Source organism: Helicoverpa zea, chromosome 6, assembly GCF_022581195.2.
Source record: "Helicoverpa zea isolate HzStark_Cry1AcR chromosome 6, ilHelZeax1.1, whole genome shotgun sequence".
Lineage (NCBI taxonomy): Eukaryota > Metazoa > Arthropoda > Insecta > Lepidoptera > Noctuidae > Helicoverpa > Helicoverpa zea.
In genome coordinates, this window is record NC_061457.1 from 2,915,763 (window position 1) to 2,939,977 (window position 24,215).

The window sequence follows — 24,215 nt, forward strand, 5'->3', positions numbered from 1 at the left end:
TTAATATGCTCGTGCATTAGTATAGCGGTAGGCCGGCGTGACCATCAATACATCACTGACTGTACATACCGACATCACTCATCCATCATCAGATCAATGGTCACCTAACGACGCAGCCACTTTCTAACACGCTTACGTCTGTGCCTAACCCTCGCCCCCAGCCCGGCGCTAACTAATCTGATTGCATATTGTCGCAGGAACCGGTGACTTGGTGTCGTCTCTGACCAGCACGTTTGACCAGAAGCTGCGCACGCTGAACAACTCGTCTCCGCTCGACGACGGCAGCATCCCGTACGCGGACGAGTGCCAAGACGAGACCGAGGAGGGCAAGTCCACTGCCAGCTCGCCCTCCGACGGCAACAGCGAGCGCGAGGAGCGACTGTCCCCCGCCGCGCGAGCGCACGAACTGAAGGCAGCGTGGCTCGCGCGAGACCTGCGCCACTCCTCCTCCTCCTCCGACGAGCCCGCCTGGCCGCGCCGCCGCGACGACACCGACGACTCCGAGAAGGAGAACTGTCCGCGCGACCCGCCCGCCGCGCCCGCGCCCGAACCCGCGCCACTACAAGCCGGCCCGCGGGACTACAAGCGCAACAGTGCCGCGCTCGACTCCGCACCGCCCGCTGCAGCAGAGGAGGACGGCGCCAAACTCAAGCGCTCCGAGTCGCTGTCCCGGGAGCCGGAGCGCGGGCGCGTGCTGCGCTCGGAGTCGCTGAACTGCCGCGCGGAGCGGCCGCAGCGCTCGGACTCGCTGGGCAAGGCGGAGCGGCGCGAGCTGCCGACGCTGCGGCGCCGCGACGCGGGCGCCTGGCGCTCCACCAAGCTGAAGCGCAAGAACGGCATGCCGGAGCGCGGCATCAAGCGGCGGCACACGGTGGGCGGCACGAAGGACTTCGACAAGGACGGGTGGTCGGCGCGGCACACGCGCACGTCGTCGCCGGACCTGTCGTCGGACGCGGGCGTGTGGCCGGCGCCGCTGGTGCCGCCGCCGCGCCCGCCGCTGGAGTCGCACGTGTGACGGCACACCGCCTCGCTGTAGGCGACGCGGGGACTCTGCGCTGTGGCGGACCCGCCGCGGGCCGCTCCGACATGAACGACTATGAAAGTACACGTCTCTTTAGTTAACGACCCTTCCCGGTGCCTATTTGTTCGAGTGGTGCTGTTTGATATAGTTTTCTTTTGTGCTGACGCAGAACGAACCTTCTTATGAATTAGTTTGAATTATAGCAAAACGAATATAGTATTCTATTCTAAATCGTCTAACAGAAGTCTGATTTACATTTATCCATTACCACGTCGATACTAACAGTTCGAAACTTCATTTCGAGAGAGGCTATTATTTGATTCGATTCAATTGACTGAATAGATTAGGTCACAATAAATATCTATCTACATTGTATTGTATAATATTACGAATGATTATAATACTCAAAGTCGTTTACTTCATCAAAGCATGTTGAGAATTGAAAATTCCATGCGTATTACAATATTAAACAATGTTTTTATTTCTAACTGAGGCGTAGGTTATAGCAATTATATTATATCTATAATGATTCAAATGAAATTTATGAATTCAGTAGTGCAATACATTTTAAAAGCGTGGACTAGATGGAAACAATCGGTAATACATAAATTAGAACGTAGTGGAAGTTGTAACGAACTTAGCTCACTAAACTATAATGCCAAAGAATGATTATGAAACTGACGTAGTAACAGTACGCATGCGCGGCGCGTATCAGAGTGACGGAACGAATCGTGAATGGAATGCAAGGAGTAAGATGTCGTGAACAACGATACACTGACCATATCAAGGAAACGTGTCGCACTTTCCTCTATGAACATATACCGTACTGGCACTGAACAGTGTACCAGTACCGCGACACCCCTTCCGCATGGCTACATTATTTGTTTGTAGCGCGACTCCCTTTGTAGATCGACTACTACTATATACGGAGTTGCGGTGGAACTGTGACTTTATAGAGTGCAAAACAAATGCATAATACATTAAATTAGTGCTACTAGTATGTAGTTAGAGCAGACTATGAAAGTTTATTAGCTATGGAGCCCGCGAGGTGCGGGCGTAATGTTTAACTCGTATGATAAGTGATCGGAGGTACCCGAGGGTACTCGACATTCTGACCACACTACTGTAACACCACTTAGCTGTAAGATATATGCGTAAGATTTATTATTAGCTCTCCTGGAGTTCGTAATAGTGATTATTGAATGGATTTATGAAAATAAAATGCATACATCACCTACTTGCCTTCGCAATAGTTTTAGCTGATTCGAGTTTTATGCACAATTCTCAATTTTAATATTATAGATAACTTCTACGAATTAAAGTTACCTTATGTCACCTTTTGACAACAAAACTATGTGTGAGTACGATGATGATTAATTAGATTATATTGTCAGAACTTTGTAGATTGTAAACGCTTTTATTTCATTTACAAAATATGAATGAGGTGTTTAAATTGTAAATAATGAATGCAATACCTAATGATGTATAATGTTAAAGATATTCACTATAATGGTAACAATAGTAATATGTAGGTGTATGCCTGCGAGTTAACTACGCGACTAACAGACGTCAACACTACATTACAGTGATAATAATAAAGTGATCCCTCTTAGCTTTGTAAAAATTGTACATTTCTTTTATGATTAATTTATATTAAATTTGTTATCGTAGCTTTGTTGAATGCAATTATTTTTTATTGTTTTGTTTATCAAAGAAGTATTTTAGGCTAAATTCAATTGTTATTTATTTGTGAGAGATGTAAAACGTGATTCGGCACAATTTTATTTTGGAAACAAAAATGTAATTACTATTGTAAATATTTTCGTCAGCAAAATAATGTTTTAGGCTCCCGTTCTTTAACTTTTAAAAATGTTATACCATCTTTTACGTTAAGACGATCTCAAGTTTGTTGAATGTTTGCAAAGCGTTCCTTTTAAAGTTTTATTTGTAAATATATCATTTAATGTAGGAACAGTGAATTTACTAATTTTACTGAATCATATTGTACGTAGACGGTAGGTGGCAGTAGTGAGCTGCTCGTTTCACAAAAGACATGTTTCAGCCGAGAGCTCACCAATGTCTGCTTGCAACAGATTTGTATTCAAATAATCTATTCATGTTCTTCGTGTAATCAGCTATAAAATTCAAATAAACACCTTAAAGACATTTGCAAATATGGATGAATCCACATTTTCAATATTTGTCATTGTGTATATTTTGGAGCAATGAAAATAAAATATTGAATCAATTTACAACTGTTTTTGTTTTTACCCCATAAGTAAGTAAAATAAGCTCGGATGATGAGAAGTGCATGATGAAATGATATTGATGGTGAAGTTTTTGGTAGATCACAGTATGGCTATACCGAAGCACCGTAGCGGGCAAAGACACCGATTTAAGAGGCAGTTATAAATAGCAATTTTGGTTAGTTAAAAATTATAAATAGCACGTTCAATGACTAGTTCAGCAGTTAAAACTAAGCAGTAAAGTTTTAAAAAATGGGTAATAAAAAAATATGAGATTAATCAGTAAATGAATAATCGAGCTGGAAAATAAAGAAATGACCTGTAAAAATGACTGAATGACCAGTTACGTGCGTACAGTCGGAATTTGTCGGTAAGAAATTTCGTTCTAATCAATTCTATAAACATTGAGGTGGTAAAATAAAATAAGAAAACAGTACTTAAATAGTAATGTTAGAAGGAGACCACCTGAGTACATCGGCAATGCGACACTCAATCTCGATATACCCGGTCAAAGGCGCAGAGGCAGACCAAAACTGCGGTGGTTGAGTGTCGTAAAGAAAGACATGGAAATCTGCGAACTCGAAGAGGAACATGTCCAGGATAGAGCAAAGTGGAAGAAGATACGGAAAGCGGACCCCGTCACAAGACGGGATAAACGCTAAGAAGAAGAAGTACTTAAATAGTAATAATGAGTTTTGCTTTGCCAATATTTTTGATTTTCTTTACCGCTAATGTGATCAAAACGTTGAGGTCAAGATTTTATTGTCATTTAGCGGCGTCATAAACTAATTTGATTAATTCTGACAAAAGAAAAGCGACACAAAGCTCTAGAAAAGCCAGAAATACGACCTATTTGGTTCAGATGATTTATAAAAAACCGGCCAGTTGTTTTTTTTACTATCAAAGGCAGGAATGCTAATCGGTGGTAGTTTGACTACACCCTTATTTTGCACGGTGGTATAATGCGACGTTGAGTTCGTCTATAAGAGAATGAACTCGTTCTACATGAGTATAAACACCGTCGAATGAGATGTGGGTACTATATTTGACTGTATAATCGGGATTTCAAATGTAAAAGGTATGCGATTAGTTTATCAAGGTTGGAACTAAAGGGGCATGCCGATTTTAGGCCTTGCAATGCCCAAGAAATTTAATTTAGTGAAAAAAAATATGTAAATTTTACGTATTTAACTCTTCTATTCACGACGCGATACATCTCAGTAACATTTTTTAATAAAAAATAAATATTGAAACGATACAACGAAATAAACAGACATTTGCTAGCTTGCCAATTTAAAATCCGGGAAAAAATAAAGATTTCTGTCAGTTATTTGTTTATTACTTTGTTTGCATTTGCATCTTAGTGATTCGCTGCGTGTATTTTGCTATAAAAATCGACGATTTTGACCATGAATACTGACTCTGGCGATTCTCCTATATATTTCTATACCTGACGACCACGGCCTGAATATGGATTCCGCTCTGGCTGATAATGAGAAAGTTTTCAATAACTTTTTAATAATTATATAGGGCACATTAAAAAAACCTTGTAATTTGGAAACTCCAACTATTTTCAATAATTTTTCCTTTATCAATATATTATTTGTGGGGCATACTAATAGAAACAATCGATGTTACTTGTGGGCACTCAGGGCCTAAATAACTATGGCGGCTTGGCATCTTCCTTTCTGCGATTGGCGCTCGGCGTCTTCCTTCTCTTTCTGGTATATTGTAGACGGAAAAGAAGGGAAAGGGGAGGATGACCGACTTAGGGTCATAGCACATTATAGCAGCACCCCAACAGCACGGCTGCAACACGGCGTCGCCTCGAATTTAGACTACGGCCAGCGCGCTAACTAGGCGTTGTCCGCAAGGTGCAAGCGCGCAGTCCGCGCGCCGTCCGCGCGCCGGCCTTGAGGTGTAAGCTTGCTGTCACCGCAAACTCAATATAATTTTAAGACAGTTATGATTGAACACGACGCAATGACGTTTCGCTGCCGGCTCGGAGTCGGCGCGTAATGAGCATGCCGTCGGCGCGCTGTACGCATGAGGTCCGCTCGCTTGCAGCACGCGGGCGGCGAGTCGAGTTGTTTGGTAGCGGCAAGCGCGCAGACTGCTCGCCGTTGGCTTTTTCATATTGACATTACGAAATATATTATAATAATGACACGATTTAATGCTCTAAATTGAATGACAACTTAAATGCTGGTGTGGAGCCGTGCTGTTGCGGTGCCGCTATAATGTGCCATGTCCCTTATACTGTGGGGTCGCGGAAGAATGAAATATAAGAAAAGATGCGTTCGGAAATTAAAGAAATTTGCGCGAGCTCATATGATGTAGTTTCTTATGCTAGGAACTGACTCAACAAACTCAGGAGCACATGTCTGTTATGTCTAGTACCTTTAAAGGTTATACAGATAACTAAACATTTGTATCGTATGAAAGGAAAAATTAAATAAAAAAGCGAATTCCATTTTTGTGACATTTTAATAATATGTATGTATTACATCCATTTAATCATAACATCAATACATAACTTTTTTATATGGAATCAAAAATATAATAATCAAACCTTTTTATAATCGAAAATCAGAAGTTAACTTGTACCCATCAAATTGTATTTTTTAATTTTAATTTAATTCTGTGAATAAAATAAACTAAATTAGTTATTAATTCGGTAATTTAATCCAATAAATTAGTTAAAATCAACCAACATTCGACTGATCTAATACATAAGTCGTATCTTAACACTACTGAATACTCAACCCTCATAACGATAAAGAATCACACACTTTGAACTTTTCAGTCATGTCAATCTACGTAACTAATCGATTAAATACTTAACATCGACAACTACGCCGGGTGCAGCCGGAGATCGATATAATCACATGAAACATCAAATATTTGAACTATCGATACCTAGTGACACTCGGAACTAAGTTGCAGTGAGTGTCGACCTACCTACCGGGAGAGCATTCCATTCTCTACCCTATCAGATGCACGTAAAGCTCATATTCGAATGCGAAATTTTGACATCATGCTGATTCCCGGTTGGTACCCGACAGATAACATTACCTATAGTGGAGTTTCAAAAACGTTTATTATGCATTATTATTTATTGTAATAAAATCCTTGTCTATATTCTTGCTAATATCATTAAAACGGACTACAAGCTCTAGTAAGTTAATATTGGTAATTATTATGTTAATTCTTGACATGGTGGCAAGGAGGTTCTAATGTGAAATGTGGAGAGTTCTTCAAGTAAATATTTAATTATAAATGCGAATACTAGTAAGCATCTCAGGGCCGACATTGCGGGATATCTAATTTAATTATAAAAATATATCGTATCATAGAACAAAATAAAATAGCACTCTAATATTTTTGGCAGGCGAAACAAATTCGGATCACCTTAGAATAATTGTACTGATAAACGTTAATAATGACTAAAAATAATAAATACAAGAGATCGTTTAAATTTTGAGTCTTTTTACCTAATGCCCGTACTTTTTATACGTTTTTATATTCTATCTAGGCGACGAGGAGACCCGAATCTCTCAACAGAATAGGGGCACACTCAAATATCGTAAGGAGTATAATTGTGGCGAATGTTACCTACACGTTGTAAGGTCTATGGTGCCTCACGAGGAGAGATCTATGAAGCGCACGGTACGGCAGCGGCAACTATCGCTGACGACATCTGCTACGGGTTTCTCACAATATATAAAGCTGATATTACATGAATCATTTTTGCTTATTTTTTTTTTCAATTTAATTTCTTCAACACTACAGGATTGAATGATCACTTTGCGTTAATCACCTGGAATATCACGTTTCGACTCGGTTGATCAATGTAACATCGGCTTTAGACAGAAACAGTCAATAATCAGTACTTGACAAACTTAATGGTGGCTCCCTGACTTGAGCCCGAGCACAGATCTGTATATGTGGGCACCACAGAAGGAGGAAAGATGAGCGGAGATGCCATGATGCAGGTAGGTCAGGCGCCTTGTTCTAGGTCAAATATGTACGGTGGCATGACCAAAACGATCAGTTACAAGTGAACTAACGAAGCGTTCGGGTTCTTTGGGACATCTATCAACAATTTTTGGTATTACGAAAAATGGTTGGGTCCAAAGAAGGCGTAAGGGCGAAGACAGTAACGTTCCTCGTCCCCCGCACACACGCATTTTGGGGCGCTACTTTTTTAGGAGATTTTCCGTTATGGCACCTCCGCTAGTCACTTTGTTCTCCGTGGTGGGCACTGTATTCGCAGGCAAGGTAAGGAGTCGCCATTGTAGTCGTGTCTGAGCACGCGCTCAGTGGTGGTACTCGCGCCGGTAGCGCGGTCAGTCCGCGCGGTCGGGCGGAGCGGCGGGCGGGGACCAGGGCTGCGCGGGGGGCGTGGCGGCGCGGGCGGAGCCGCTCGAGTTGCCGCCCTCGATCGACAGGCTGTTCAGCAGCATGTCGAATAGCGTGTCCTGGAATTATGACACACTTGTTATTGAAGAATACAAATACAGAAAACGAAAATATAGATTCTAATTCTAAATAATAATTTAGGAACAATATGGTGATAATACTAAACCTACTGTTTTAAAAAGTGCATTACTCAAATAAAAGTAAATAATAATTATGCAGTCTCGCTTGATGCAAAAATAGTGAATATTGGTACGAAAGTAAACTTAACACTTTAACAACAAAAAAAATTGAAAACTCCCAACTACACTACATTAAAATAAAAATAAACGAGCTAAACTAAAAAACCCAAATCTTACTACACATATTGTCGACGAGCAACTAAACTACCCGCCGCATAACTACGCCATCCAATGCGTAACACCAATACTGGCGTTACCACTGTGTATAGTAAGCCTATATAGTCCAAGCAATTTCTTGATAAATAAAATAATGGGACCTTCTTCTAGAAATGTAGTTAGAAGCGTAACAAAACCGCATTACATTAAGCACATGCTGAGCATCAGTATTTACGTTGTAGTCGAGCACGGCGTCGACGTCGTCGTTGTCGCTGACGGAGGACACGGAGGGCCAGTAGTCGTGCAGCGCGGCGGACACGGGCGACGCGGCGCCTCGCTCCGGCGTGCCGGGCGACGACCCGCCGAACTGGCTCACTGTGCATGCTGCACACGGAAAAAATCATTAGTACTGTAAAACGTTGCCGAGAAGTTCGTTGCGCCACTTTTTCTTCCCCGTAAAAACACAGGAAATGGTGAAGGGTGGGCGTTTTGGGAGGCTGTCTTTTGTTTTCGACGTTTGGAAAGTGCTGACTTATTAGTAAAAATAATGTTATGGAACCTGTGCAGATCACGCTTAGTAAAGGTGTGGATTATGATTAATATTAAAATAATTAGTAAAATTGTAGTTATTACTGAAGGGAGGCTCAAATTAAGGTGAATACTGACAGCGGTTTCTTCATAAAAGTTTCGTATCGGATTGCTGGCCTTTTGGGCTATGAAAGTGAAAAAACGCACTTGCGTCTGCGCAAATGCTTGTGCACTATAATATATCTTACGCAGCTGGCTGATCTCTAAATGAGAATAGCAATTATACCAATAACCGGCTAGAACACCATCATCAGTTTACACTTTCTGGAAACTGCTCCTTTACTGTTCTAATTCTGAGCTTTCTCAATGTTGGTACATGACTACTAATTCTAACTATGTACATACATGTGGCGGGGTGCCTGGCGCCGGGGCGGTGGCGCAGCTGGCCGGGCGACAGGGGCGGCGGGCGGCGCGGGCGGGGCGGGGGGGAGGCGGGGGCGCGGCACGTGCTGCGCCGACTGGCGCCACTCTCCGAGCTGCCGGCGCTGCCCGACCAGTGACGTTTGCTGCCTGCTGAACAATGTTAAGATATAGGTTCAGTTCATGATATATTTTATCTGTTACATTTTGTCGGCGTTTTAGGAGTGAATTTCTTCTCGTACCCCCAAAAAAATACGGCCTATGTTACTTGGAGATAAAGTAGCTAATGGGGAACAATTTTTTTTAATGGGTTCAGTAGTTCTAGGTACAAACACAAAAAAAATATTACCTAAAAATAAATATCAATAATCCTACTTATATTATAATCCTACTAATATTATAAATGTGAAAGTTTGTGAGAATGTATGGATGTATGTTTGTTATTCAATCACGCAAAAACGGCTGGACCGATTTGATTGAAATTTGGTATGTAGATAGGTGATACTGAAGCTAGTATTAAAATATTATCATTGTATAAGGGTGAATTACAACAGGTCCAATAAAATCTTCATTTCCGTGGATTTTTTATTCTTCAACTTTAGAACAAGAAAAAAAAAGTGTTTATTTAAGTTTTAGACAAGATTTGTATTATTACTTAATATCTAGTTAAGTAGATAGCTTAGAAAACTAACGAGATATACAAGATTAAAATTTTCATGCCACGGCGATGAAACATGCATGCACGGCAATGAAACATGCGTCCATGGCAATGAAAGAACTTTTCACGTCGATTTTTTTCAGACAATCTTTGTCTTTCCTTTCTCTCCTCTTCCGATAGTTTCGGTTTAGGCATCTTGGCTTTCCAGAAAGAATCAATCCATTATTATGTTTATAATAAGACTGTAGTATATGTGAGTAAGTGAATGTGTGTGCGTGTATATGTGGAGGTGCGTATGTGTGTGTGTCTGTGTCAGTCCGTGTGCATGTGTGAGATGGTATGTGTGTGCGTGTTTGAATGTCTATCGTGTGATGGAGTGTCAAATGACAGAGAGAGTGGAGTGGTGTGTGTGTAAGTTTATCATTTTGTGAGGTGAACGTGGAAATATCTTTCTGTAGTTGACTGTATAGTACAAAATGTTTTTTTTCTTAATCATGTCGTGGCGATGAAAACATAAGTCACGGGAATAAAACATGTGGCCACGGCAATGAAACGAAATTGTTTTACAAGGCATGGCAATGAAAATGTTTTCATTGCCGTGTATTTTTTTTCATTGCCATAGCAAATTTTGACCACGGAAACCACGGGAATGAGAGCACGGCAATGAATATCAAGGCAAAAACATCAAAAAACTAAAAATCTGTTAATAATTCACAGTAATTAACACGTCACAAATAAACATAAGATAGATGGCATTGTACCGAATGATCAATTAAGAGGACAAACTTATTCAAACAGAAGTAAGACCTATCCACGGCGATGAAAGAAAAAATGACCAGTGATAAAAAAATTGCATACTTGCATTTATGGCGCGAAAACGCAGGCACGTGCACACGTCATTCCACGTCGAACACTTGACGTCTACTAATATGCAACATTTAGCGCACAGCGGGAGGGACGCAAACCGTTAGAAAAGGCAATATTCTCAAATATGTTTAGGACATGGTGATGAATGGTAGTTCTGGGACAAACTATTTTTTATTTACCATTTGTTGTATTGTTTAAATATTTGAACAAATGTAGTCCGTAACAATACTTTAACTATTCACGAATAAAATAAAAGTAGGTTTTAATTTAAATAACTAATACATTTTTATCAATAAGGTCTAGTACACATCAAGGTGACGTGTGGACAAACACGGCAATGAAAGATTTTGAGGTTTAATTTTTTTTTTGGAGAACCAATTAATCCTATTAACAAAATATTTAGTGCTACACATAGATTACTATTTCACCTACTTAGAAAAAAATATAAAAATATTATAACAATGATTTTTAGTACCGATTTCATCGATTCCACGCAATATTGGTCCCGGGAAATTCACCCATAAGTATCCTTTTTTTTACTTCTACGAATCCGTAACTTCAGATTTGTGTTAGAATGAATGAAAACTATTACTCACAATGTCTGGAATGTTTGGGCGTGAGTCCGTTCATGCGCATGAGGTTGAGCAGCAGCATGTCGGTGTGCGCGGCGGTGGACAGCTGCGGGTCGCGGTCGGCGCGGGCGGCGGGCGGCGCGGGCGCCACGCCGTCCGAGCCCGCCGGCGTCACGCCGCGCCCCGCCACCGCGCACACCAGCCGCCGCAGGATGTCCGCGCCCGACCCCGCCCCGCCCGCGCCGCCCGCTGACTCGATGTCGTTCTCACCTGCGCCACACACACGCGTCAGCACATGTCACACTATGCTACGCTATGCGGCTGAACCCCACTTGATCATACCGCACCGCGCCCGTACTCCAGTGTCGTCACACTGAAGTTGTGTCACGATATTCACGTCAGTAGTAACCTGCTATTAAAAAATATCTGAAATCATACACAAAGTGTTGAAATGGGACCGAATCTATCAATCAATCCTATCGAACATAATTATGTACAAAATATTTTTGAGGAAATCTTTGCTATATTTACGGCCGCGTCACACCTATATCATTTACATAGTATTCCCCTATAAAGCAGAATGGGTGTAAGCAATATTATCCGCACGGGCCGGCGCGAGTGGGACCGACGCGTCGGGCGCGGTGCGATCAAGTGGGGTTCAACCCTATACTGACGCTACTTACTGCGGCCGTAGTGCGGGTTCTTGGCGGTTAAAATCAAAGGCTCGACGGCGGGTTATCCTTTATTAAGATTTATTTATGTAAGTCCGCCTTGCCGGGAGCGTGGGGTGTGGGGCGGGAGGGGCGGGGCGGGGCTAGCGCGCGTAGGGCGCGCGGCGGCGGGCGGGGCGCGCGGGGCGGCGCGGGGCGCGCGGGGAGGGGCGGCGCGGGGAGCCCAGCCCGCACCACGAGCAGCCCGACGAGGCCGACGTACCCTCTGCCCCAGGACCAGTGTTAGGAAGCGGGAGGGGAGCCGCGGTCGGACCAGCCGGCGCCGGCCGACCACTACCGGAGGCCAATACACTCACGCTACCGTACAACTCTTTAAACAGTGTTTGGCAAAAATAACATTTACGCACATTAATCAAAGTCTCAAACAAGACATGATCTAACTACAATAAAACATGGTGGACACAATAACAGTCGATATAAAATAAACTCAAACAACATCTTACCTGACATAGTTTCGTCGTCGACATCGTTCTCTTCGTTAGAGTTCTCGTCCACGTGACTGGGGTTGTTTTCATCGGCGAACACTTCTAGTTCGCTGAACATCAAATCCTGTAAATGACGACTTTGTTTAAACCTTTCTAGAGTACCGTTATCATATAGGAATTCTGAGCCACCTAGAAATTCGGAACTTTGGAAGGGTCACCTGATGAAAGTCACTTCACAGATGCACATCACTTCCTTTTAGCAGTCGGTGGGGAACGTATAAATGTATGTTTTTATGTTCGTAAAAAAAACACACCAATAAGTTATTGCTGCGCCATCCCGTGAGAAATATCGCAACATCGATTTACATAAACCTATCCGCTATCATGTTTAGGATAATGTTGGGGCTTTTTTTTTTAAAGACGTCTAAAATCATCAAATGACCCCTCCCGCTGTGGGCTAGTAGCGGTGAGGGAGTGTCTCTTACTGACTAAAAACCGTCGGGTTCCGTCGTAGGCCTTTTATGTACCAGAGCCGCGGTAACTCTTTCGAAAAATACCGCAGCCCCGGCAGACCTTGGCCCTGCTGGGAACCACTGGGGTTGCTGACATCTCTTTGAGGAGCGCGTGGAACAACGCACGCCGCCGACGTGGGTCTGTCGTCTATCTAGACATGAGCGATGACCACAGACCCACGCCTACGGTGGCCGGGAGTCGTCTCGCGACACCCCAAGCTCGTGGGGACACTATTGGTGCTGACCCGTACCCTACTACGTCCCACTACATCAGCAAACATCCCTGAAATTTTATCTAAATAAAATAAACTATAATACTGACCCCAGTATCACTGCTGCTCTCCGACGCAGCATGCAGGGGGTGCTGCGGCGCGGGCTCGCCGGGCTCCAGCTTGGCGCTCGCGTTCAGCTCCGGAGACGAGATGGACGAGCACAGCACCACGTTGGTGGTGGCTGGGTTACTGGTTTCAGTTACTGGGCTGCTGGATACCGCTGGAGGGAGAGTAAAAACTTGTTAATATAATATTGATGAAGTGAAATATAATTAAAGACAATAAGAGTTTGTCTTTCGTTCTTAGTTTATTTATAGCAACAAGACAGTGTCCACCGCCATTGCAACGAAATAATCTCGCCGTGCCACAATATTGTTCACACGAAACCCTGCAGGGTTATTCGGCTACTATTATTCTAGTACATAAAGGGCTCCAGAAAGAAACATAGTAGGTTTTAGTCAGTAAAAATCAAACATGACAGTTGATGACGATGTTCCACCAAAAAAATAATAAAAACGTCACACGAACTTGACTTGAACTTATACGCCGAAAGTCAAAGTCAAATGTTTTTATTTCAAATGGGCCTTTGCAGCTAAGCTCGTAACGTATCCGTCAGTGGAACAGTAAAGGCCTATTCAAACCTGAGCAATATTCGCTGCCGCTGTGGGTAGAGGTACATACCGCGCGGGTTTCGCTCAAGTATTTAGTATCAAGTACCGCGGCTAGAGCGACCTGAGCGATATTCGCTGCCGCTGTGGGTAGAAGTACAGACCGCGCGGGAGCAGCGGCATGCATCCCGAACATGAACAGCAATATTACCGCATACCCACAGGGTTTTCTCTGCCGCAGACGGTAGCGAATACCGCTTAGGTCTGAAACTCTGAATAGGCCTTAAAAATACAGCTGCGAAAGTGCATGTAATGAGTGTAATAGAGTGTGTCGACACGTGCAATGTTCACTGATATAGTGTTGGTAGTTATATATCTCACCGGTAAGGGTAGACTCCTTAGCAGGCACATGATGCTTGTCAGGCCTGGGCTCGGGCTGGCGCTTGCTGGCCAGCTTGCTGGGCACGCGGCTGGGCGCGTTGGCGGCACTCAGCAGAGTGTGCAGGCTGACCAGAGCCATGTTGTCTGTGCCCGACACGTGCAGGGAGTTCGCAGATCTGCGGGTTCAAAATAATCCTGAATGCAAAATATTTCATAAATGATATTCAAAGGAACGTCAATAAGCTCAATATAGATTACATATTATTGTACGCAAACTTACATATAAAACATTGTTGAAAGGTTCTTCTAACCTACAGACAGACATGTGTTGCTGTTGAGTTTGTTGCGCCACTTCTTCCCAGCAAAAACACATAGGAAGTAGTGAAGGATGGGCGTTTTGGGGGCTGTCTGTTGTAATTTTTTGACGTTCAAAAATTGCTGTTTTGCAGTCAAGTTTGAAAAAAATATTTTGTATTTTAATAGGTAACAGTTTTGACCGCTGACATGTTTGTGTTCACTAGTGCAGTAGTACATACCGTGACGTAGAGGGCAGGTTGTACCCGGCGTCTAGCGCATGTGTGGCGTGCTGCGCATGCTTGTGTTCACTAGTGCAGTAGTACATACCGTGACGTAGAGGGCAGGTTGTACCCGGCGTCTAGCGCATGTGTGGCGTGCTGCGCATGCTTGTGTTCACTAGTGCAGTAGTACATACCGTGACGTAGAGGGCAGGTTGTACCCGGCGTCTAGCGCATGTGTGGCGTGCTGCGCATGCGCGTGTTCACTAGTGCAGTAGTACATACCGTGACGTAGAGGGCAGGTTGTACCCGGCGTCTAGCGCATGTGTGGCGTGCTGCGCATGCGCGTGTTCACTAGTGCAGTAGTACATACCGTGACGTAGAGGGCAGGTTGTACCCGGCGTCTAGCGCATGTGTGGCGTGCTGCGCATGCTTGTGTTCACTAGTGCAGTAGTACATACCGTGACGTAGAGGGCAGGTTGTACCCGGCGTCTAGCGCATGTGTGGCGTGCTGCGCATGCGCGTGTTCACTAGTGCAGTAGTACATACCGTGACGTAGAGGGCAGGTTGTACCCGGCGTCTAGCGCATGTGTGGCGTGCTGCGCATGCGCGGGGGCGGCGCTCGAGCGGCGGGTAGTCGCCGTAGCCGAACGCGCCGCCCGCCGCCGACGACACGTCGTTGTTCCGCGACTCCTCCGCGAACATGCCCGTGTTCACTACCACTGGATAACACAAAATATTGTCTATCTATAAAGTTTTTGTGGAATCTCAAATTAAGTTGAAGTTTTTCATGATCGTCATTTCAGAACTTTTTAGAGGTATAAGCTTTTCAAGTTAGGGTGCCTCTACATTTGACGAAAGTGCCGCGAATGCAAGCTCGCTCGCGTTTGCTCACTGCGCGCGTGCAGTCACGGCGATGGCTTGCTGCGCCTCGTGAGCACCAACTCATGCAGCGCTCGAACGAACATGCACGCGCAGTTCGCGCGTAGCTCGCAAACGGCTCGGAGGCTGCGCATTCGCGGCATATTTGCCATTATGTGGAAGCACCCTAAGAGAACCTTTTAATGGATGTATTCAACACATAATATTAGGTACTATGTGTGCTATCTCAAAACATTTATTACTGTTCAAATTGAAAAACAGGGAACCAATGAACTTTCTTTTGTCATGTACCCTCGTAAACCATTACTATTTTCACAAAACATATTTTTATCGACATATACCTAGGCACAAAACAGTAGCTACTACAACTAACCTGGACTAGCAAGCCTCTGTCCGCTCATGATATTATGTGGGGCACTGAACTTCCACTGGTTGCCGAACACAATGGAGTCGCTCAGGCTGTTTCCATCGACGGGGTTGTTCTGAGAAGGGTTGTCCGTATCGTTGCTGCCAGAGTTCGACTGCGGAGTGTTGGAGCCGTTCTGCGCACGAGTCGCCGCGATCGAGTTGCGGGACATTTCGAGGGAGAGACGCTAGTGGGAGAAAAAATAAAAATTAATTATAAATACGTCAGAAATTAAAAGCAATTAATAAAAAAATCTTGGGTGATCTAAACCGTCACCAAAACGTTTATGAGAGGAGCAAAATCGCTAAAATTACAATGTGATTTTACTGTTAATAAAAGCTAAATCGCTTCAATTATATAAGTTCATGTTGAACAAGAAATGTTTGGCAATATTTAGTCAAAGTATATAAAGTATAAAAAAAAACCCATACATAGTGGCATGCACTGCTTTGTGGCCGTTTCAAATGATTTTTAGACAAAATCGATCATTTACATTTTATTGGTTGATAGTACATTATATCTACTTAGCATTACATACACAACTTCCATACCTCTTTGAGATCATTAATCTGCAGGATGTGCTGGTTCTGCATGGTAATCAGCTGGTTGATGTACCACTGCTGGTCGCGGCAACGTTGGTAGAACGTCGGTGGACGCACTTGGAATCTTTGACAAAAACATAAGGAGAGTGAGAAATTACAATTATATCAGGGTAAACTGTCATTTTTATCAACCATTCTTAAAAAACACCCCAATAAATTAGTCAAAAATATTTAACTTTAAAATGTTTAGCATCAGTTTAGTTTTAAGGATGTTGAGGCCTAAAGGGCCTACGGGAATTAATTTCCAAAAACAAATACACAAACCAAAATATAGTACAATTCAGCTCAACATTGATACATATTTTATCGGCATCAGTCGCCCACCTAGAAGTTGGACATAAACTCGCTAAATGCTTTCTTGCACATCATACCCACCTAAGTATAAGAGTATCAGTCTCAGGGTCGAGGTAGCCCTCGCTGGCGAGCAGGTCGAGCCTGAAGAAGCGGTTGTAGCCCCAGCACTCGCCGACTTCGAAGTCGGACGCGAACTCGCGCACTATGTTCTTGGAGTATAACTATAGATACCCACCTAAGTATAAGAGTATCAGTCTCAGGGTCGAGGTAGCCCTCGCTGGCGAGCAGGTCGAGCCTGAAGAAGCGGTTGTAGCCCCAGCACTCGCCGACTTCGAAGTCGGACGCGAACTCGCGCACTATGTTCTTGGAGTATAACTATAGATACCCACCTAAGTATAAGAGTATCAGTCTCAGGGTCGAGGTAGCCCTCGCTGGCGAGCAGGTCGAGCCTGAAGAAGCGGTTGTAGCCCCAGCACTCGCCGACTTCGAAGTCGGACGCGAACTCGCGCACTATGTTCTTGGAGTATAACTATAGATACCCACCTAAGTATAAGAGTATCAGTCTCAGGGTCGAGGTAGCCCTCGCTGGCGAGCAGGTCGAGCCTGAAGAAGCGGTTGTAGCCCCAGCACTCGCCGACTTCGAAGTCGGACGCGAACTCGCGCACTATGTTCTTGGAGTATAACTATAGATACCCACCTAAGTATAAGAGTATCAGTCTCAGGGTCGAGGTAGCCCTCGCTGGCGAGCAGGTCGAGCCTGAAGAAGCGGTTGTAGCCCCAGCACTCGCCGACTTCGAAGTCGGACGCGAACTCGCGCACTATGTTCTTGGAGTATAACTATAGATACCCACCTAAGTATAAGAGTATCAGTCTCAGGGTCGAGGTAGCCCTCGCTGGCGAGCAGGTCGAGCCTGAAGAAGCGGTTGTAGCCCCAGCACTCGCCGACTTCGAAGTCGGACGCGAACTCGCGCACTATGTTCTTGGAGGGATCGCGGGACACTTGGTGCAGCATCTCCACACGGTACTCGTATCTGGGACATAGCGTTCTTAGGTTCTGCTCGAGGAATTGTGAAGAGAACTATGAAATTGAGTGTTGAATTTGGCGAAAAACTATAGAAAAAAAAACAAATTAAAGATGAAACATAGTTGATATTTTTTATGCAATTTTTTACATTATTCTTGTTTGGAACACTTTTTACTTGCATAGAAACTTCTAATATTGTATTGACATTACCCACAGAACTTGCCTCGCCACACGAGTAGCAAACGAAAAAGCAATCGCCTTTGTAAATAAAACTCAAAAACTACATTTACTCGCTTGGTGCAAAAGTGGCGAGGCAAGGCTCAACCCCTTCGTACTGGGTATTTATTTCTAAAGACATATAAGTTATAAGCAAAGTTAGCAACAGATAAGACAGATGGACAAACAAGTAAGGCCATTTAGAAGTTTTGCGTTTATTCTAATAGAATCGATGTTTTATTTAATTTCTATGTTCTATTCTTTCATACTGGAACATACATGGAACATACATGGAACTGGACTTTATCTTTTTATTTATGCCATAACAAAATGAAGACTTAGGTAATATTTCTCCAAATGTGTCAAAAATGTTTTTTTTTTTCGTATAATGCCATTTACTTCGAAGATTATAATCACAGTGGATAGCATAATAATGATAATAGCAAGATGCACTGTCTAAGCGACATTTTCTTAAGGCATCATATTTAAAAGTCATAAGTAGCCAATGGAAAGTGAGGAACAATCAATGAAAAGCTAGCTTCCCACAGAATATTTTAAAGAGTATTAAATTGAATAACGAGTGATAAAATCACATCTTTAAAGAAGCGTAGCTAATAAATACAATGTATTATTTTGTACTTTTCAACCGACTTCCCAAAAAAGAGAAGATTTTGAGAAGACTTCCCAAAACAAATTGCTCAATGGTATATATTGAGCAATAATAGCATTGTTACAGATAGGAAGCCATACCAAGTAGTACCTACAATAGAAAGAAACAATAGCATTACAATGGAAGCTATTTTGATAGCCAACTTGATGAAATATCATGATTCTATTAAATCTACTAGCGGACAGTTCAGTAAGATTTTGAATTTATCACTTATCATCACATAGGAGCGTTTTGAGTGAGCACACAGAAGAGATTTAAAGCACTATTTATACTGAAATTACTTTTATTTGACCACCACAACATTGTTGTAAATTCTGGTTGAGACCAGAAATATTCCTTAGTTGTGGTCCATTCTAGATGAAGAATATTAGTGGCTGTTTTCAATAAATATTGGTCTAATACTCTATGCCATTCAAGACATGTATGCTGGTAAATGGATAGCTGGAAGTGCCAGATTGATGCATGATTTAAGTGACCACTCTGTTTTAGTAGGTTTCATTTTCCAGATAACATACATCAAATATAAATAGTGCCTTATATACCAACAGCATGCTAGCACATGGAGCTACAAATGAGCGTCGGCCTTCGCCCGCACTTACCTCTTGCCTACTCTTAACTTAGCAGTGCTTGCAATAACGAAACACTAAGTTATTCGGCTATCAAATACAGTGTACAAATCATTTGTGGCCAGTTTCACCGGTTACTGATAAAGTGCATGATAGCTTATCAGGAACTTAGCCTATCTGACAGAAAACTTTAGGGGTGCAATATCTGACAGATATTATGAGCAGCCTTTAACTGGCAGATAACTAACTGTCACTTTATCGGTAACCAGTAAAACGGGGCCTTAGGTTCAGGTTGTGCAATCAAAGTGTTAGGTTACTGTTCCACCACTTAAAAACTACGTGCGCCAATGTGTTCTACAAATTTTAATACAAAGGCCAAAAAAACAATTTTGTGTTGTGTTGTTATTATAAAATTCATATAAATTACTACAAAAAATACGTGAAAGATAATATCATTATCTACGTACAATGCCTCTTTGTTTTGGAGACATAAAAGCAAATGTTTTACAAAATCGTGGTGAAACAGACCTTTAAACGATGCAGCGAGAAATCACTTTGGGACAATTATTAAGGGACAAAAAATCCAAAATTTCGGACATTATTAGTCATTTTTTTTTTTTCAAACTTACTTGGAAGTTTCAGGTAATCCAGCGCTTAGTTCGAGGAATACCGAGAGGTAGTTTCCCCTGACGACGCCGTTGCCGTCAGGGTAGACTTTCAAGCGCCAACAGAGTCCGTTCACGTGTAAAGGTGCTGAATAGACGGGGGCGGCCGCGTGCTGCAGCTGCGTGAAGTTCGTGAGGGGAAACGTGCTGCTATCGTAGCTCGGGACGATTTCGCTGAGGAACGGGGTATATTTGACAATTAGCTGTTCCGTATCATCATATCTAAATAAAACTACCAGGTCACGGGCAGACCATGGATGCTGTAAAGGATCCGAAACGTTCGTATTAAATAATATTAATATGGCCGCGATAAAATCCGTAAAAGTAGTTTTATTTAAATGTCTAATAAACGAGTAAGTGTCAGAAATCAATATCATATCGTTTATTGCATTCTATAATGTATATTAGGTGGGAAATATAATATGATTGTCACAATTATGGACCCTGATGGGCACAGCAAATTGAAGAGAGGAAAGCGTTTACTTAGTTAATAGTTTTTTTCCGTAGCCTTGATAAAGAAGTCTATCATAACCGTCTATGACCCAAATTCACCGACGACAATATAAACGTCCGTTTTCTTAATTTCCACATTCAACTATCAAAGATAAACAGATGTTTATGTGTTGTAGGTGAACTTGGGCTTAATAGGCCCAGGCATGTATCCATGTCTACCTTAAACAATAAGGCCAGTTTACCGTAAAAGCACAAGCTAACTTTCGTTTTTATTTAAGAAAGGATTATACGGCACCATTTTTGGAGACCTAGAATTTAAATCGGCGCCATTGTGTTGCATACATTATTATGCGGTCAAAAAAAAGGGGTTAGTAAGAACTGTTTCTGACGGAACTTGGCTACCGCCTGTATACATAAAAGATGAGTACCACAGGAATTTAAAAAACAGCTTATTATGTATTACGTTTTCTGCCTTTATCCTTTACAAACTTGTGCAGTTGGATGGATATATCTTGAAAATAAAATAAAAAAATAGACTTAAGTTAGTTATATAGAATTACAACATGTTGACTTGCCTGTGAAAATCGGCCGGTACGGGAGCAGTCACGAAGCTAGCCATCGGCTTCTTTCGAACTTGGTGAATCATCTTCGAAAGTTCGCCACTCTTGGCTATCAATTCAGACCTACAAAAATAATAAAGATAAATGCTTACAATACTACAAAATTACACATCAAAACAAAGTTTGATATCAAAACTTTAGGCAGAGAGAAAATAAAAGTGGGCGGTCCAACTTTATCATTCGTTTCAGGGGTAGGGGATCAGAAGTCGCAAAACAAAATGTTCTCAATGACCCAGTTTTTTTTTACAATAGGCATACAGATTTCAGGCATCGACGAGCGGTTCTCTTTGCGTGAATAAGTTATCAAGTTTCAGAGTGCTTGCTAGCGTGATTAAAGACTACTTAAGAGTGATGTGGTTGAAAATGTAGAAATAATAAATATAGGGCGAAATGATAAGTGATGGTTTTAAATTCCTGATCAATGTAGTACTAACAAACATGCATGAAGTATGAACTTTAACATGCAATACTAACATAATTGATGATGTACGCTTTCTGGTCACCCCAAAACAGATTATAGCATGAAGGTAGAAAATACATAATTAATACAACAATAGGCTAATAAAATATTAATGTTCCAATTAAAACTACTAGACAAAACTTTAGTTCCTAACTTTTTACTGTTTTGTTATTGACAACAGCAAAAACAATATCTATCTACTGTTCAAGATGAAGCAATACAAAGAAAATCTGATAAAAAATTATTAATTCCATTACAGATCAATACTACATAAAAGTTAATGTGATTAAAATAAAAACTATCAAGGTTAAAAAAGTAAGGTCTAAAAGAAATAATAATAATTAGGTAAAATGGACAAAAACCACACCTAGTACTAGAATGCAGTTGATGTTCAATTTCTTGCAGTAGGTGTTCAAGTTGTTCCGTCTCCTGCGTCAGGCTGTTCTTCTGGCCCATCAAAGTGAGGAGTTTAGCCTTCAGAGCGGAGTCCAGGCGCGATATCATTAGTTCCACGGCGTTCCGAATCTCGCGCACTCGCTCATCTTTGGCAGCGCGAACTGATTCCACATTACGCTCCTAGAAATATCATTCAATGTTTTAAAACAAAGGAACTTTCAAATATTTGAGAAATTGACAAACAAAGTAAATGATTGAGGTCCAATATAAAGTGCTATTGTAAAATACTTTGCTGTTGGAAACATGACACCTTTTATCTTTGAATGGAGAATGTCTTTTATTATAATACAGCCCTAGCATCATGTGAAAGCAGTCATTCAACAATATAGTGCACAGATATAATTCTCTGACACACAAATGCACACAGAAGTAAACTTCTTCTGAAATCATAGTTTTTTCTAATTTTCCTTTAAGTATTTTTATTTTATTCTCAAGAATCTTTTTATAAGGCAAAAGAGGCAAAAAATTCCCAGTTGCAAGTGTTTGCATGGCAACAGATAAACAACAATCTTACCACATCTTGCACCAGACTGATGAGTTCCATTAGTCTGCGCCTCAACTGGGACACTTCATCACGGATCTGTGTGACGTGTTGCTCGTACACCTCCTCTAGCGGCTTGAAGGTGTGTCCCGAGTGGGTGCCTCCCCACAGAGCACACTGGTGGCAGATGCAGCGCCGACATGTCCAGCAGTACACAGTCAGCTTCTCCTGATGCGTGGGACACCTGTTCAGGGTGCTTTATGTGTATTTATGTTATCCTTATGTTAGTTGTTAACTCACAACAAGCATAAACATTTATATTGTTAAGTCTATTGACCCTGATCTGTATCCGATAATCACCTATCTCTGAAGCTCTCCCTCTGACTAGCGGAGTTGCTCTGCTGCATCGTCTCGATTTGCTGGGTGACCTCCTCGACCCAGCGGCAGTTGACGAGCTCGTGCAGGTGCAAGGCTGCGCGACAGTGCGGGCACTGCGAGCGCTGCTCCGTCAGCCATCGTCGCACACACGCGTAGCAGCACAGCTTCGAGCAGTGCGGGCAGAGGTGTGCGTCCACCAGCTTCTCCATACAGATGAAGCAGCGGAACACCTCCGCCAATGTCTGCAACCATCATCCCATTCAAAACTCTAGTCAACTCAACATAACTGTCAAATATGTAGGCCACATCGATTTACCTCAACGATCTGCTCCTCGCCATTTCCATTCCCTTTGTCTCCTCGCGAGGCCATATTTAGGTTTGCTTTTCTTACTCCGGGGCCGACGAGTAATTCACCATAATTTGGACATGTTTATATATTTCTAAAATAACAATTGGACATGTTTCGCAATGCGAGCGTCAATACACGAAACCACTTCCGCGTTCGAATATCAATCGAATCAAAATAAAAACAAAAAAATTGTGCTTTTGTGCTACTATTAAAATTACCCTATAATATTTTTTTTGTAATCGATAAACTTGAAAAAAATTGTCGTTATTTGATCGACAGGTTATGTTGATTAGTTTCACATTGGTATGCAGACAAATACCAATGTACATATATTTTTTATTTCTTTTACTATAATCCTAAGCAATCCATTCACAATTTTAACTTTCCCGATATTTCCCTGCTAGGAGGGAAATTAAACTGGCAGCACTGGTGAAACGGCAATGTTGCCAACAACTTTCATTAAAATAATAACATACATAATATCGATCGAAATAGAAATAGTGTTCGAAAAAGGATATTACAGAAATAAATTGCATTCTGCTGGCTGCTGAAGTGCCATCGCAGGACGAGGTCCTTTAAATACTTTCATATTGTTCAAAAATGTTATCTTTCGTAATACTTCTCTACCCACCTAGTGTTATCTATCGGCACAGTTATCGGTTTAAATAAATAATTTATCAAAATTGTAATAACATACACAACATACAACCAATTGTAATAACGCATACTTATATTTTTGAGACGGACGACAAAACTATTGAACTTGTAGTGTACTTAAAAAGTACTTAGATTTTGAATTACTCACCACAAATTAAAATTGAATTGGTATGAATACAACTCGGTGTCGAGAGCAAAGTCCTAACTAACGTTACAAACAAATCGCAAATAGTAGGTGTTTCAAAGAAACCTACTGGCCGATGAATTGTAGGTACTTCAAAATATGAAAGTATGTGGTAAGAGAGAATACTGAAAGTATATATATATATAAACCCCAAATAAAACGTGGTGGCTTTTACGTTTGGGTCATTATTAGATTTGAAAAATTGTGTTTATAAATATTTATTCGAGTAAACAAGTAACTTGTGGTAGGCGCACCAGATACTCAAGGTTATAAATATGAAGTTATTATTAATTAATAATTTATTTAACGCATCAAACGAAACCAAAACTCACATCGTTT

At 42.0% G+C, this 24,215-nt stretch overlaps 2 protein-coding genes across 16 annotated transcripts in view; one reads left to right on the top strand and one right to left on the bottom strand.

Annotated features, from left to right (window-relative positions):
- Positions 1 to 3,273, top strand: part of LOC124631145 (rho GTPase-activating protein 23) — a 334,067-nt gene extending 330,794 nt beyond the window's left edge. For 14 of the 15 annotated variants that reach the window (XM_047165350.1, XM_047165351.1, XM_047165345.1 and 11 more), the window contains one exon: positions 198 to 3,273. In XM_047165350.1, coding sequence (XP_047021306.1) covers positions 198 to 1,015 — 818 coding nt within the window. In that variant the 3' untranslated portion in view covers positions 1,016 to 3,273. The remainder of the gene's footprint in view (positions 1 to 197) is intronic. The other variant, XM_047165358.1, reaches the window with a different exon arrangement.
- A 2,462-nt stretch (positions 3,274 to 5,735) lies between these two features.
- LOC124631175 lies at positions 5,736 to 23,438 on the bottom strand. Its single transcript, XM_047165404.1, has 18 exons — positions 23,003 to 23,438; positions 22,669 to 22,928; positions 22,342 to 22,552; positions 21,739 to 21,947; positions 20,867 to 20,974; positions 19,803 to 20,012; positions 17,549 to 17,728; positions 16,353 to 16,467; positions 15,769 to 15,988; positions 15,114 to 15,235; positions 14,887 to 14,945; positions 13,999 to 14,174; positions 13,060 to 13,229; positions 12,244 to 12,349; positions 11,094 to 11,339; positions 8,958 to 9,125; positions 8,230 to 8,408; positions 5,736 to 7,748 (listed from the first exon to the last, which is right to left on the bottom strand). The coding sequence occupies exons 1-18, from the start codon at positions 23,054 to 23,056 to the stop codon at positions 7,617 to 7,619; spliced, it is 2,925 nt and encodes a 974-aa protein (XP_047021360.1). The 5' UTR covers positions 23,057 to 23,438; the 3' UTR covers positions 5,736 to 7,616.
- Positions 23,439 to 24,215: the final 777 nt, after the last annotated feature.

Bases quoted from the DNA above. Each gene is read 5' to 3' on its own strand.
- LOC124631175 (XM_047165404.1), bottom strand. From the start codon at position 23,056: ATGGCCTCGCGAGGAGACAAAGGGAATGGAAATGGCGAGGAGCAGATC. The intron at 22,553-22,668 runs GTGATTATCGGA...CACCCTGAACAG, and splicing joins AGGGAGAGCTTCAGAGATAG to GTGTCCCACGCATCAGGAGA. The intron at 12,350-13,059 runs GTCAGTATTATA...CGTCATTTACAG, and splicing joins AGAGCAGCAGTGATACTGGG to GATTTGATGTTCAGCGAACT.